This window comes from Puntigrus tetrazona, unplaced genomic scaffold, assembly GCF_018831695.1.
Source record: "Puntigrus tetrazona isolate hp1 unplaced genomic scaffold, ASM1883169v1 S000001056, whole genome shotgun sequence".
NCBI classification, from domain to species: domain Eukaryota; kingdom Metazoa; phylum Chordata; class Actinopteri; order Cypriniformes; family Cyprinidae; genus Puntigrus; species Puntigrus tetrazona.
Genome location: NW_025048645.1, coordinates 154,851 through 171,710, shown reverse-complemented (window position 1 = coordinate 171,710; position 16,860 = coordinate 154,851). Strand labels below are relative to the sequence as shown.

The following is a 16,860-nucleotide window of genomic DNA, read 5'->3' as shown; positions in this document are numbered from 1 at the left end:
GAGAGACAGAGAGAGAGAGACAGAGAGAGAGAGAGAGAGGAGAGAGAGAGAGACAGAGAGAGAGAGAGAGAGAGAGAGAGAGACAGAGAGAGAGAGAGAGGGTCTTATTACTCTTCACCATCTGTTTTAAACACTCACACTGACACAGAGACACATGTACAAGTGTTAGTTCCACAGCTCAGACCAGTCTGCTTATTAATGAGTTAAGATTAACTTCATATATGTAAAATAAACATAACACACTGTAGGACAACATCTCTGACTGATAACTCATTCAAGACATTGGATTATAGTAAAGCAAAGCATCATTAACAGGTATGTATATTTACTATAGTTTAGATCACATGATTCAGCTGCTGAGAATGTATGCTTTCATGTTACAACATTTACATTCATGTGCTACTTGTAACAGAAAATGTACATCGTATTTCCTCTGAAAGTCTGCCTAGTGAGAGACCCTAATTTTGTTGGCTTCAGATTGAGTTTCCAGGCCTAGAAATAGAAACTGTGTGTGTGTGTGTGTGTGTGTGTGTGTGTGTGTGTGCGCGTGGTAAATGGCTGAACTGATGTTTTTTTGATTGGACAAATTTGACAAACATTTCGTATTTCTTTATGCTTTACACAAACTTACGCAAACTGCTGCAATGTTTTCTTCGGAAGTTATGAATAGAAACACAACTATCATTGTACAATAAAAACAAGGTCCAACTGAAGGCAATGATATGATTTTTTTTTTTTTTTTAAATGGGGCAAAATTAATGTTAATGGTGTAAACCTTCATGCAAACTGCTATAGCAACATAAAAGATGCATGCAGTATTAATTTGCATTATTGTAATGTTAAACTAGCCTGTACCCAACTGAAGTGATGAGTGACCTAAACAAGCTCACTCCTTTCACAGAGGACTTAGTTGATCGACAACTAGCAATCACAAACGAAATAAGTGTCAATTTTATTTATAATAATCGATAATACAAGTCATACTTATCAAACTATTACTCGCACACACTTGTGTTCGAGTTTTTAGCTCATTTTGACTCAAACTGTAGACTTGCACAAGTTGTTCAGCATTCTGAATTTTATGGTATTTCAGGCATTATCAACACACTCTGTATAGGTATTTTAAAGTTCGACTAAAAATTCAATATGAGATTCATAGTACGGACGCAAACCTTGATTTTATGTAACAATTAAATCAGGGGTGGATTTAGTGTATATACAGTAATATATAGGAAAGACATTGGCACACATTTACTTAGATCAAGCTTTTTTGTTGCTGCATGATGGTCGTGTCCAGTGTTTCTACATCCGGTACGTTATAATAGATTCTTGTATTTACATTTACATTTGATTATTTAGCAGACACTTTTATTCTTTCATGTTGCAGATCACAAAATACCAATTTGTTTACCATTGAGATACAACTGTTAAACCATTTTTTAAAAGAGAAATCAGATGAGTTTGAATGATTATTATTACATTTACTGACACAAACCTGTTTAGGCAGCTTACTTCTTCTGAACGTGCAAAATGTACATTTATTATTACATAAATAATAGTTTGCCTCCTGTGTCCGCATAATGTATTTTGATGCAGCTAAATTCATTTTACTTTTCTGAAGTACTTATACTTCGATGATCTGAACGAATATGATTTATGTGTCATGGTGGTGCAGGTGCTGAATTCTCCTGACTGACTGCAGGCTGAAAAGGCTGTATTTATGGCTCAATATGACCAGTGAGTCGTCCACAGATTATATTTTCTTTCAGCAACATTATATAAGTGCATAACTATCCAGATGCTGATTGTGTTTCAGACTCGAGGATAAAGATTCGCTGGATATCCATGATAACCCTCCAGCTCCGGACAATGTCGTAAAGGAGGACGAAAACACTGTATGTATGCCAGTCTGTCTCCTTGTGTTTGTATTTTTTGCACGAAGCTCACTTTCTGTTCTTCTCAGGTTTATTTTGTTTATGATGAAGAGGTGGAGGAAGAAGAGGCCCTTCCCCCTCCGACCCCTGAGCCTGTAGTTCAAGTCAATGACAGGCCACACAAATTTAAGGACCACTACTGCAAGAAACCCAAGTTTTGTGATGTCTGTGCACGAATGATTGTTCGTAAGTTCATCTGAAATTCAACCACGAGAAGTAATTCTATTTGTAGGTGTGTGTCTTCCCTACAGTCAAAACAACACCTAGAATATTTCGCTTCCACTAGATCGATCATTCAATCAGTTTTATTTATATAGTGCTTTTAACAGTACAGATTGTGTCAAAGCACTGAACAGTATCAGTGATATTATATGTAGAATACAGAGTGATAGTAATGTATAATATCGTGGTTTTAGTTTTGATCTAACCTGCTTTAGGGACCGTCTGCAAATATACATCTCAGTACAAACCCATAGTAAATACCTTGTATGCAAAGTGACTGAAAATATAAATTTATACTTCATACTTACTTAATTTATTTGAAGAAATTCCACTAATATATGCAAGTAAAAAAGACAAATAAATACAGTAACTGTAAAAAAACAAAATTGAAAAAGTAAAGAACATGTTGTAGTACATTGCAGTGCCAATTTCTGGATAATGTATGTACAGTAGACAATTATTCTTAGAAATTTTAATTCAACAAAAGTGTTCTTTTTATGTTCCAATGGTTGTATGTTTTTTCCCTGCATGTACTGTTAACAAATATATTTGTTTTTAAAGATTATTGTAATTCATCAAAGGGGTTTTCAATTTCCAACAGTGTAATACATTCATAGTTGTCATACAAACACTACAGCAGAAATGCTGCCAATATCTCCATTACGGTACATACAGTGCACAATTACTTTTGCTTTAAAACAGTCCACACTCTGAATTAAAAAAAGCGCAAATTTAAATTTGCAATGACAAGCGTTTTTGCAATTTCATGGCGACAGACGCAACAGCGACACTGTCATTGTTTCTGAAGGAACTACACGTGACAGTTTTATAATCAACAGCAGTTCCAATACCTACTTGTGCCTAATATATTTACTGTACCAAAATTCAATAGAGTGGCCAATAGATAGTATTTAGTATATACAGTGTGGAGTGTTGCTGTCAGTGAGAGTCTTGAAAGTCTTGGTCAGTCTGGCCACTAGGAACATACTACAACCTTTGAAACATGAAAAACCCTTTTGGTAAAGTACAGTGATTGTTTTCTAAGAAAAATTATTTACTGTATGTACAGTAAAGGTGATAATGGCAAACTTTAGCCTGTAGTGAGTCAGTCTGGCCACTAGGAATGTACTACAGGTTTTGCAGCGTGAAAAAAATATTTGGTAAATTACAGAAACTTTTATTACTGAAAATCTGTACATTACAGTACAGTAACAGAGGTACTGGCAATATCTCACATGTAGTAAATCGGTCTTGTATCTAGGAACTCACAGCAGCATTTGGAATACGGAAAAATTGTATTAGTGGAATATTTTATTATAATGTATTTGTGTACTGTATATACAGTAAAAGAGGTACTGTCCAGATTTCACCTGTAGTTAGTAAGTAGTGTAACTAGGAATGTATTATAGCTGTTATGAACAGCTGTTTGGGTATTAACAGTAGTTTTAAAGCTTTTCTGTGCAATAGGGTACTTTCCCACCAGGTTATACAACATACCTCTAGTTTTGATTTTGTTTGTAACATGGATCAGAGTTTACTTAAATTTTGAGGCATTACTGTTTGCAAAGCCTGTGTCGAATTCCAACAGCTTAACCAAAGGAGACACTGACATATAAAATTGAAAATAAAAAGCCAACGTCAATTTAATGGTAAAATGTAGAAAGTTATTTTCATTTTAAGTCCAGTGGTTTTGTTGTAGTAGTTCTTCTGTCTGTGGTTAGGACAGTGGGCATGTGTATGTGTCAAAGGGTGTACAATAAAGCTGCATATAATGCTCATGTGAGAAATAAGTCATACCCATTACAAAAGGTCATTTGGTATAATGGCTGATTTCTTTTCTACTTTTAGTCAATAATAAATTTGCCTTGCGCTGCAAAAACTGCAAGACCAACATTCACCACTCGTGCCAGTCATATGTGCAGTTCCAGAGATGCTTTGGCAAAATAGTGAGACATTTTATTATACATACTGTATATGATATGATATAATCACACTGTCAGTTTCATTATTTTCATTAATATCGTCTTTGTCAGCCGCCTGGATTTAGACGGGCATACAGCTCTCCACTCTACGATCAAGAGATCAATAACCCTGGTGAGTATCTTTTCATAAATACAATAGAAAGAAAGAAATTAATAATCATTGTTAAATTTCCATTTCCCTTTAAATTATGCAAATTAAATTAGTGAATTGAAAATTCGCCAAATGGAAACGCGTCAATTTTGCGAAAACACCCAAATTTCACTAAAGTGTTACGCTTGCATGAGGTGGTTTGTTTAGGTAATTCGAGAAAAAAAACCTGCAATGGAAACAGGTTTTTTCGCATTTTCAGGTCACATACAATGTATGATCATATGTAAAAGTCATAAAATCATTGTTCAATGTACTATAACCTCGAAGAAACACTGAATATGTGGTCGTTCTGCAGTATAAGGGGCTTTCCAGTTTACACTACACACGTCTGCAGAGTTTGTGCAAATTTGTAATAGACATGCAGCTACTGTTGTGTATGGTGAGCCTAGTTCTGATAAAATAGAGTCTGCATTTTACAGTGTTTGAAGATAAAACACAAAACAACTATAGAATTAAAGCTGCTTTTGCACAGGTCAGCAGAACCGCACTGATCCAGTGTTTGAAACACTGAGAGTGGGTGTAATCATGGCCAATAAAGAGAGGAAGAAAGGTTCAGAGGACAAAAAAAGAATGTAAGGGGTCGCCTTCTGCTGTCAAGAATTATCAAACATGTACCAGAGGGCTTCCTGTTATAATATATATAATGAACATGTATCTTTTTTTTAAGATGATGATGATGATGATGGAGGAGGAGGAAGCTCAACAACCAAAAGAGGATGAAGAGGGTGGTGAGGGTAAGTTACAGGGTAGTCTGTATTTCAATTGAAGGAATTCAGTTGAAAGGTTTTTGAGTTAAAGCTTTCCCCAGATATATATATATAGATAGATAGATAGATAGATATTGTGTTGCTATAAATAAATATATTGCAACACAACCTCTTCTTTTTTATGAGTGATTCAACAGAAAAATCAGCTGGTATTGAATAAAACCAATTTTCTTTGTGTATAAAGAGTCAACTGAACAATAATGCAATATGGTATTTGAGTGTAATGCAATGTTATAATTCAACAATCCAGTCCATGAAGTGAAGACAATCAGAAGAGATCCTAGGTCAGTGAATCACCGCCACATTGATTGAAGCAGCGAGTCATAGATGTGTCACAGTGTGGTTATACACAACTGGTGAACAACTGGCAGCATGGACCAAGACACTACATACACAAGCAGTATCCAAAAACAAAACTTTGTATAAAAAAAAAAAAGAAAATAGAGTAACATTAGTCGTTTTCGATTTAATCGATTTCAAAAATATATGCCTAACAGTAGTAGTCAGAATATAGTGTAGTATAGTTTGAGTGTAAACATGAATAGTTCTTAAACTGGACTTAAAAAGGAGTAAGAAGGTAGCATTAAGTTCATGAGATGTTTCCCTCTACCAAAACAAACTCACTTGCTTCTTCTTCTCGAAATTTATTGGCGGTTGACAAACAACAAAATGGTGTATTTCAGCCACCAGCTGGTATGGAGTGTGGATCAAAATAATTTCATAATAATTTGTATTATTTTCTTTCCCACGTGTTATTTTAAGATACTAGAAAATAAAACTATAACATTTATTTCACATATTATTTTGTAAAAAATCTACATATTTTATTAGAATCCTTCTTTCTGACATTCTGACATCTTTCTGAATCCTTCTCGTATTTCTGACAATACCACATAAGATGTTTCACTGATTCCTCTTGCCCACAAAAATGTTTTCCCATTTCATGAAGTCTTCTATTTAATCTTGGGTGCCCAAATCCAATCTTTGATATCACTATTTAATCTCTCGTTTTTCTAGGTGCTCCCAATTTCCTTTGAGTTCTGTATAACCATTGACCTTTTTCTCCTTCACTCTTATTTAAATTCACAATTAATTTAATGTTGTTATTTTTAACTGCTTCTTTTGCATTTTTGTGAGCAGTTTCATTTCTGTGTAAACATAACAGTTGCAATAATTGACTTGCTCATTTATAAACAGGCATCTGGTTTTCATTTGTCACTAGCGTCCCCAAGCAACTGTTAGTGATAATATTATATAACTCAGATACACCGTTTACATACAAATCATAGGTCCTGACATTATCGAGATGCACTAAGATGCTTTGTTGAGCAAACACAAAGCTTCAGGACCTGGTCCTGAAGCTTTGTGTTTGCTTAACAAAGCATCTTAGTGCTCAGATGTGACAGAGCAAAGCTAGGGCTGAGTCTGCCTCCTCCAGGGTAGGACCCTGTACTGATATGCTCGACCTTCGATTGCATCTCGTTCTTAATCTGAATCTGTTCCTGAAAGAATCGATTGATCCTGTAAGTAAATTGTCTATTCAGATGGACTCATTGTCTGCGTTCTTTCACTCATTCTATCCCTCATTAAAATACACTTCATTCAGGACTTCACCGACCATTCATGTGCTTACATGATCCAAGAATTAACTTAAAAAAATCTTGGAATTACAATTTTTGTATGACTTTATGCACGCATTCAGTAGAAAACAAAAGTGCACAGCCATTTATTATACAAGTAAATTTTATAAAGTCAAATTGTTTATATATATATATATATATATATATATATATATATATATATATATATATATATATATATATATATATATATATATATATATATATCTTAACTTTTTCATTTCAGTCATTAAATCATTAAATGGGTCTCTGCTTAGGTTTTTCAATGGTTCTACACATGTGCCTTCTCAGATAGTTATTTCTTAGAGGAACCTGTCCAAAATAGGTTATAAGATTTGGGACACAGCAAGTGAGAATGTGAAGAAAGTTTTAACAAATTAAAAAGTAGCTCTTGACTTACAAATACACTCATGGCCAAAATTGTTGGCACCCCTGATCATTTTCCAGAAAATCGTGTATTTCTCACAGAAAAGTTCTGCATTAATACAAACTGCTCCAGGTCTCTTATATTGGAAGGGCGCCTTTTCCCAACAGCAGTTTTAATACCTATCCAAAGGTGTTCAATAGGATCTAGATCTGAACTCATTGCTGTCCACTTCACGCTCCAGCGCTTGCCATCCATTTCTGGGTGCTTTTTGAAGTATGTTTGAGGTCATTGTCCTTCTGAAAGACCCAATATCTCAAAAACAAACCCAGCTTTCTGACACTGGGTTCTACATTGCGCACCAAAATCCTTTGATAATCCCCACATTTCATAATGCCTGGGACACAGTCAAGGCACCCAGTGCTAGTGGCAGCAATACAACTCCAACCATATTCGAATGTAGGTACTGTGTTCTTTTCTGTGTAGGCCTCATTCCGTTTTTGGTAAACAGTAGAATGATGTGCTTTACAAAAAGCTGCATCTTGGTCTCATCTGTCCACAAGATGTTTTCCCAGAAGGATTTTGAGGGGAACCTTAAATCCAAAAAAAGAACAATGCGGCTTTCGTTCTGGTCAAGGATACAGGATAGGGTTCATGGGAGACCACATGTGCTTTGTGGATTTGGAGAAGGCATTCGACCGGGTCCCTTGCAGCCTTCTGTGGGGGGTGCTCTTGGAACATGGGGTACGGGGCCCTTTGCTAAGGGCTGTCCGGTCCCTGTATGATCAGAGCAGGAGCTTGGTTCTGGGGGTCGGGTTTGGTGACCACAGGATCTTGTCTCTGCTTTTTGTGGATGATATTGTCCTGTTGGCTGCATCTAGCCAGGACCTACAGTGTGCGCTTGGGCGGTTTGCAGCCAAAGTGATTGGGATGAGAATCAGCGCCATCAAGTCTGAGGCCATGGTTCTCAGTCGGACAAGGGTGGCTTGCCCCCTTCAGGTTGGTAGGGAGTTCCTGCCTCAGGTGGAGGAGTTTAAGTATCTTGGGATCTTGTTCACGAGTGAGGGAATAATGGAACAAGAGAACGATAGATGGATCGGTCAGTGAATTTGGTCAATGTACCGGTCTGTCGTGGTGAAGAAGGACCTGAGCTGCAAGGCGAAGCTTTCGATTTGCCAGTCGATCTATGTTCCTACTCTCACCTATGGTCATGAGCTCTGGGTCATGACTAAAAAGATGAGATCCTTACAGCAGCTTACATGGGCATCTATAAAGGCCTTTGTTTTTGAGGAAATATATAATGTTACAAAAGTCTTATTTTCATACTTTATTAATGATCATTTTATAATTTCTAAATTATTACATTAATTACAAACCAGTTTAGGAGGTCTCAGTGGTAAATAAGAACAATTAGATTTAACAATTAAGTTTAAGTAAATGGTTTCATAGGTTAAAAATTCAAGTGTACAGTTGTATAGTTTTTTGGGGTATTTTTTTTTTGCATCCTGATATTAGTAGTTCTGTATCCCTCTGTTGTGTTTATTTATATTTTTTCTGTTAGGACGATAACTGAGCCTTTAATCTCCTAAATATGTTAATAAATCAAGAACAAGGCATTTGTAGCTGTATTTATAAATGACTATTAATGTTGTAACAATGCTTTATAAAGGATGAACTGATTATTTACAAACGCTTAACTAATGATTCATAGTGTGTAGTTTTATAAAGTGTTATCCAATTATGGGCTATTTTCATTCAGTATGTAGGCATGCTAATGTAATTGTAGTATATATACTTAACATAAAATAAATTCAATTTAAATATATTTTAGTACATTTATTTTTGACTAGGTAGGCAATCAGATCCCTCCAACACAGCCTTGGTGCAACAAACTTCCACACAGGCTACATACATGTTGAGCATATTGTCACCAGTAGCTCATTATGGGCATTGTCTACCATTAAACTGTACAAACGAACTGTTATTGCTTCAGAGCATGTGACCACTGCTGTTTCCCCATTGTGCTCTCAACATGCACAGAGTTACTACGAAAGAGAACCCTCAACCAATTCAGCCAAAGACACAGCAATATATTATAACTAGCTTAACTCCTTACTTATCTCTTTCACCTAACAATATGACATCAGCCTCCTAATTCTGGTATTTTGAGAGATAAAAAGAAGACAGTTTGCCTTTTAATCAGTTTATGCTGGCATTTTATATTCATTAATTCCAAAAAGATATTTTGAATGGGCACACTTTATCCTTTAGGAAAGCAAGATGGAGACAAGAAAGACAAAACAGCAACAGATGACAAGGTAAAAGGCTGCTGCACTAGTGTTCATGCTGTGTTAAACTAAGAAACAATTACATTTTAAACATTTGCATGAGCTGGTTTATTAACTTTACACAGACATTATATACTTTCTTTTTCCAACCCTGTTTGCAGAATATTAAGGATTAATATTTTAATACTCTTTTCAAGTTTAAATGTGTGCTCGTGTGTGTGTGTGTGTGAGAGAGAGGCCTTTAGTTTGTCTTTTTATTTAGTGCTTGTGGTAACTTGGGTGTTTTTAGCTGTCATTATAGTTGCTTGCTAACTATGCCTATAACTATTGCTCATAGTGATGGGTTAGGGCAGGGCTGCCCAATCCTGCTCCTGCAAAGTTCAGCTCCAACTCAATTAAACACACCTGAAGCAACTCAGAAAAGTTTTTAGGATCAACTGAAAATTTAAAGCAGGCGTGTTTGAACTTTTCAAGACAGTCGATGGACAGGAGCAGGATTAGGCACCCTGGAGTTAGGCTATTTTGAGCCAATTTCTTCCCTTCTGACAATTTTATATAATTCAAAGGTAATCTCGGTAGTTCTAAAGATTGTCTTATAAGTGCCCCAATTGCGAATCTTAAATATTCAACATGTTGAATATTTACAATCGAAAATCTTGATGTGTGAGGGGTGAGAACAAACGCGTGTAAAATGTGGAGATTATCACATGAAACAAAACAATGTCCAATCAAAAAGCTAGCTGACAAAAGGCCGAAGCATAATAACATACGCAGTCATGGTGCAACACAAAAGGATTGGGACAGCAGAGAGTGTCTTTTAAGATTAAAAAATGTTTTAGTGTGTACCCAGCCATAGGGGTTGAAACAACTCTAACTACTGCATATCGGTGCATAACTCGCCTCACAACGTTTGTGCTATGACATGAAAGGTCCCTCAAAAATATGTGGTTTCCTGTGAAGAGGTGTGCTATTCAAGTTGATATGAGTCTTCATGAAAAGTCCATAACATACGTTTGTTAAATTTCTCAATGGTAGTATTCTGAGGGGTGGTAAACAGTTCTTATGAGACTGTAAACTTTAGTTGCATTTAGCAGTGAAACTTGTTAACTAGCACATTATTACATAGGTAATTTGCTAGGGTCTATATATATAGGTGTGATTTGTAAAAAAAAAAAAAAAAAGCAGAGGAGGGCACTTTTGAAAACTTTTTTCTTTCTCTGATAAATCATGATAAATGATGTCTTTTTAGACAAGTATCATGTCATGAAATGTTTTTAATACAAGGGAAAACTCAGAGTCAGTTCAACCATTGCATCGCAAAATCATTTCACAAATCATTCGAATCAGAACGGGCCTTCATAGTTGTCATGAACCGTGCCTCAGTGGCTATCTCCGACGGACACCCCCCGAATTACAGTTCCCATCAAGCCTTGCCCTTGTGACTGATTACCTGCCCAGGTGCTCCACATTATCTCCCCTATATAAACCCCTTGTCTTATTCTTGCCCCGGCTGATAATTCTGAGCATTCTTGATGCCTTGACTGCCTCCTTATTTCTCTGATTGTTTGACCCCTTGCCTGGACTCTGTGACCTTGATTATCACTGCACGCCCTGACCATTGCCTGGTATCGTTTATGACCCTGTCTTTGTCTTCTATATTCCTGTCACTGTCATTGACTCTCTGCCTCTATGACCTTCCTCAAATAAAGTTTGCAATTGGATCCGCACATCTCTGACTCCCCGTTATAATACTGTGTTTAGTGAATCATTTTATCCCCCCAGGGATAAAAAAAAAAATCATAAGAGGTAAGGATGAATAGACCAGAGGCAGAAAATCCCCCTCTACAAATCGTACACACAAATCGTATATAAACCTTATATGTGCTAAAACACCAGTGTCAGTCAAAAATCATAAAAGTGAGGCATACATCTGGCCAGATTCTGACAATAGCAAAGGTAAAGGGTTATTATTTAAAAAGAAAAAAAAACACTGGGGGATTTTTACTATTATATTGTGGTTGTGTACACACATGATCAAACAACATGTAAACGTAATTTTGCGGTTTTTCAAATCAGAGCTGTGAGTGTAAATTCTAACCTACAAATACAAATATTAATAAGTTCTCACATTCAGATCAACAAGCTTTTGAATTTTGATACTGATATACTTTCATACAAACCCTCTAACCTTCTCTTGATGTTGCAGAACAAGAAGCAGCAGCAGACATTCAGTCAGTCTCACTATTATATGGCTTTGTATCGCTTTAAAGCCATCGAGAAAGATGACCTGGACTTCCAGTGAGTTTATTCACATTTCAGTTTAGCCATAGATCGCATTGTCATAAGCTTCATAAGTTCAGTTTGTAAATGATGTGTGTTTGTGTTTTAGTCCAGGAGATCGCATCACAGTGCTGGATGACTCCAATGAGGAGTGGTGGAGGGTGAGTTTTTCACAACAAAACACACTGTGATGTTGATTACTCAGTGGCTTGGAAATGGTGCTACGGTGGCCCAATAGTTTCTTGGGTTACACATGTACTGTAACCATGGTCCCCTTTCTAGAGAACTCCTGTATCCCTCCACGTGACCCATTACATCATAGGTGGCAAATGTGAAGATGTGGATAATTTTGACAAAATAAGAAAGATCATACAAAATGTGTGTTGTTTTATAATTAGTACTGTCCTGAGTAAGACGTAAAAGATGTTTACATGTCCAGGTTCTTAATACTGCATATGGTTACCTGGATGATCTATGACTTTTTTTGTCTTTGTTTTGTGATGATTGTTCACGAATCCCTTGTTTGTTCTGAACAGTTAATCTCTTCACTGTTCTTCGCAAAAAATCCTCTTGGTCCTGTGATTCAGTTTTCAGCATCTTTTGCATATTTGAACCCCTTCCAGCATTGATTTTCCAACTTTTTAAACAGAGGAAATTGAGGACTCAAACAACTATTTTCAGGGCAAAATGAGGGAAAAGCATGTTTGACTCCATGTTATGGAAAAGTTTGGTTTTGCATGCAAGATAAATATTGTGCCTTTTTATGTATGGTCAGAAAATAGCAAAAAAGATATTAAGATTAAAGGGTCATTTAGTTTACAATTGCCAAGTAGTTGCTAAAAAATGCTTTCTTGAATAATAGCCAGGTTTGAACATGCTTATGGTAACTTTTATGGTAAAGGCATGCATATGGATGCGGGTACAATACACATGTAGTGTGATAACAGGGTCGGAGCACGCAACTTCTGATACATGCAGCACAATTTCTGAGCAGCAGAAGTGATAGATACTTCCGGCGTCTCTACCAGTGTAGGTATTTATGACTATGAAGCTGTCGCTGGCTTCACGGCTCATGCCTTTATACTTTCCTGGTTGTTGACGTCACCAGACCAGGACGTCACGCCCTTCCACTGGACAGATTCTACAGCAGATTCAGAGCATGGTCACTCAGCAGGCGTTTACCATAGCGTTTTGTACGCAGTGTCTCATTCCATAAAGGAATTTGACACGATAGACATTTGTTTATCAAGCATGCAGAACAACCACTTAAAAAGCATTACAATAGTCTAACCTCAAGGTCAAGGTCATGAATGCAAGAATTAACATTTCTGCATTTGACATTGAGAGCATAGGTTGCCATTTAGATGCTTTTGAGATGAAAAACATAGTTTTACAGATGCTAGAAACATGGGTTTTAAAGGAAAGATTGCTCAACTGAGCAGCCATCAAGTGTTATACAGTGTTCTAGATTATTAAATGTGTGGTTTTTAGATCCAATAATTAGCACCTCTATTTTTTCAGACTTTAGCATTAAGAAATTACACGTCATCCAGTTTTTTTTTATATTAACTATGCATTCTGTCAGTTTCTTAATTTGATGTGTATCACCGGTGTGGTTCAGGAAGGAGCGCTCAACAAGAATATAGCTTTTAACAGCCTTTAATCTTCTACTGAAGAGCAAATAGGCAGGCTATACAACACGCATTAATAGACAAGACCAGACCATTTAACATAGGATAGACAGGAACGTATATACACAAAGTAAATGACTAAATTAACAAGACACACCTGAACACAATGAGACAATTAACAGAAAGTAGGGCACACGGGACAAGAAAACAACAACAAAAAGTGTGTCATATGTTACATATAATACATAGTTATATATATGTTACAACCGGACTGCAAAGAAATATAGAGCTGATTATTATCAGCATAACAAAAAAAGCCATGTCTAAAAAAACACTATGTCTATTGATAATATCTCCCAGAGGTAACATGCAAAGTGTGAAAATAATGGCGCTAGTACTGAGCCTTGAGGTACTCCATATTTCTCTTGTGATCGATATGATATTTCCTCATTTACTGCTACAAACTGATCAGCGATCAGATAAATACGATTTGAACCATGCTAAGGCGCTTCCACTAATGCCAACATAGTTTTCTAGTCTCTTCAAGAGAATGTTGAGGTTGATAGTGTTGAACACAGTACTAAGATCCAATATTACTAATAAAGAAATACAACCGCAATCAGATAATAGAAGCCGGTCGTTTGGAACTCTAATGTGAGCAGTCTCAGTGCTACGGTATGGTCTAAATCCTGATTGGAAATCCTCACAGATTTTTTTCTAAGAAATATAATTGTGAGGATATTACCTTTTCTAGTATCTTTGACAGAAGAGGGAGATTTGATGGGGTCTATAATTAATGAAGTCTTTGGGGTCAAGATCTCTTTAATAAGAGTCTTACCAAACAGCCAAGGTTTTGGGGACTAGGTCTATAACTTCTGGAATCAGCTTAGATGGAATATGGTCTAACATACATTTTGTAGTTACATTAACAATCTCTGATAGTTCCTAGATCTTGGAAGTAAAGTAGTATATAAAGTCACTTGTATTTATATAGTGCTTTTAACAATACAGATTGTATCAAAGCACTGAACAGTATAAGATGGAATAAAGTCATTACTACTGGGATCTTGGGAAATGTTAGCACTTGTTGATGTGATTATGTTTATATGCATGGGCCCCTAGCCCATAAGCAATAGCAAGTCCACACCAGCCTGCCACCTCTCACCGCAGGCAGCTCCAGAGTAGTGGAGTCCAGCCACCTTTCAAAGAGTTGGGTTCCAGAACCCAAACTGTGGGTGGAGATGAGCCCCGCTATGTCTTCCCGCACTTACTTAGGCTCCTTTCCTCCCTACCAGGGGCATATAGCCCCCAACAACGTATGTCCTAGGATCATTTAGGCACTCAAACCTCCACCAAGGTAAGGTAGCGATACCAGAAGTGTACTAATTTAAAGTGTGCAGCACTGGCACTGCAACAAACTGATGTAGCAACAAGCCATTGAAATTAATTGGTTTCATAGTTGTGACAAACACTATGTTCAAATGATTAGCAACTGCCGCTTTCTTGTGGTGCGTAAAAGGATAATTGTTGCATCCAGAGTAGAAATGTTCAAATTTACAAATTTAAAAAATCTAAAACAATGGCATTAAAAGACAAGACATTACAAATACAGACTAGAAAAGATATTTGAACTTGCTCTGTCCTTACATCCATGATACTGACTGCGGAGTTGAATGTGCACTTGGATGGTTAGATACATAATGGGCTAGTAAAAACATGGTGAGGACCAGTGTGCTTTTGGAAACTTCCCATTTCTTACTTCTTATTTCCACTGGTGATTACGAGCTCATTGCAATCTCTCTCTTCTTCTGTGTGCTCTAGGGTAAGATTGGGGAGAAGACCGGATACTTGCCCATGACTTACATTATCAGGGTGCGAGCCGGCGAGAGGGTGTATAAAGTGACACGCTCCTTTGTGGGAAACAGAGAGATGGGCCAGATTACCCTGAAGAAAGATCAGGTCAGTGTGTGTCTGTGATGATGTTGAAGTCTTTTAGCAAAACAATGCACATAGATTGTCAAATTATACTTTGAGAAAAAATTTTTTTTTGTTTATTTATTTGTTCTTGTTAGCACAAATTAAGTGTTTTGTTACCATTTTCTGTACAGTACTTCATCTGTAAATTAAAAGATAAATTACAAAACAATTGAGTTTTTTTCATGTTGTTTGCATATTCTGTTGAAACTGTGGTGAATATAACAGAAGATGTGAAGGAAGAAATTTATATCACAATGTAATACGCATCAACTATACTGTACAACAATCATCATCTTCTCATTTGTGCAGAAAATGGTGGTTGGCACCATCCATGAAAAGGTCAAAGTTTAGAGGCAGTTTATTGACTGATCACTGATTGATTGTTCATATATCATCATCTATAACTGTGTGCTTGTTTGTAGATTGTGGTGAAGAAAGGAGAAGAAGTGAATGGATATCTGAAGGTCAGCACTGGCCGCAAACTAGGCTTCTTCCCCGCTGACCTGCTGCAGGAGCTCTGAACAACAGAGATTTAAACATGAAGAAAATAAGTAAAGCTTAAGGATGAATGGATGGAAAATAGAATAAATAAACAAGAAATGACAAGAAAAATATCTGACCTAACTGTCACTCTGACAGAAATATGAATATATATATGTTCATTAACACATGGGTCTTAATTTATTAGTCAGCAAGCACAATATATGAGTGCAAAAGATCTCAGAAAGGAATAAAATCATTGCTCACCTGTTGACCGGTTATTTTATTAGGAACATAATCAATGAATTCATACTGCAAGAATGATAGTGTAATCCTAGCTGATGTGAGCAACATACAAACCATTTTCTGAAAAAAATCCCAATGCTACATTTTATTTATGAAAGTCACTCTGGCAATACCTACATTGATCACATTTAGCGAGCAAACACTTAATCACTGGGTCTTCATGGAGACAGGCTAATCGGAGATGTCAATGGTTTTAAACCCTGTTTCTGCAGCCACCAACAGTAAACACTTTACATTTCTCCTTAGAATAGAGTTGAAAACCATGTGATTAAACAATTATATGATTAAACGACACAACCAAAATGATCTGTTTCTGTTCTGCTTGTTCTGACTAATGTTTCTGACAGATTGAATAAATACAGTAAGGGGAAATGGGAATGCTATAGCAAACAACCGTTTAGAGAACTGTTTCTCTGGAAGTTCACTGGGATGTAGCATTGGAATGGACGGAATATCCAACCCTCTCAATTAATCTTTTTCATTGCTATGATAGTCTAGATGAAGTTGGCATGATGGGGGAAACTGAATATAACATTTTTAAGGTCTCACTAAAGCCCAAATGGGCTGACTTATTACCTACAGATTGTTGCAGACCACATACACCCCTTCATGGCGGTGTTGTGTCGTGATGGCCCTGGTCTCTTTCAGCAGAATAATATGCACCCTGAAACACTGCAAAAAATGTTCAGTAGCTGATTTAATGAACCATTTATAAAGAACCATTTACTTCACTCCTGAAGGAAGTCAAATAAATGACTCGATGACTTAATTTACCACATCCTACTTCATCATTTCATTAAAGAAATAATTACATATTTTCATAGTAATAATAATAAAA

At 36.5% G+C, this 16,860-nt stretch overlaps 1 protein-coding gene across 1 annotated transcript; it reads left to right on the top strand.

The window, feature by feature from the left end:
• The first annotated feature begins 120 nt into the window (after positions 1-120).
• Positions 121-16,325, top strand: LOC122340435 (SH3 and cysteine-rich domain-containing protein 3-like). Its single transcript, XM_043234059.1, is given in 13 exon segments — positions 121-315; positions 1,676-1,737; positions 1,817-1,895; positions 1,964-2,120; positions 4,005-4,102; positions 4,190-4,250; positions 4,762-4,868; positions 4,957-5,023; positions 9,332-9,378; positions 11,555-11,646; positions 11,738-11,789; positions 15,081-15,218; positions 15,659-16,325. Coding segments are annotated over 12 exon segments (1,014 nt in total). The 5' UTR covers positions 121-315; positions 1,676-1,720; the 3' UTR covers positions 15,758-16,325.
• The last annotated feature ends 535 nt before the right edge of the window (positions 16,326-16,860 follow it).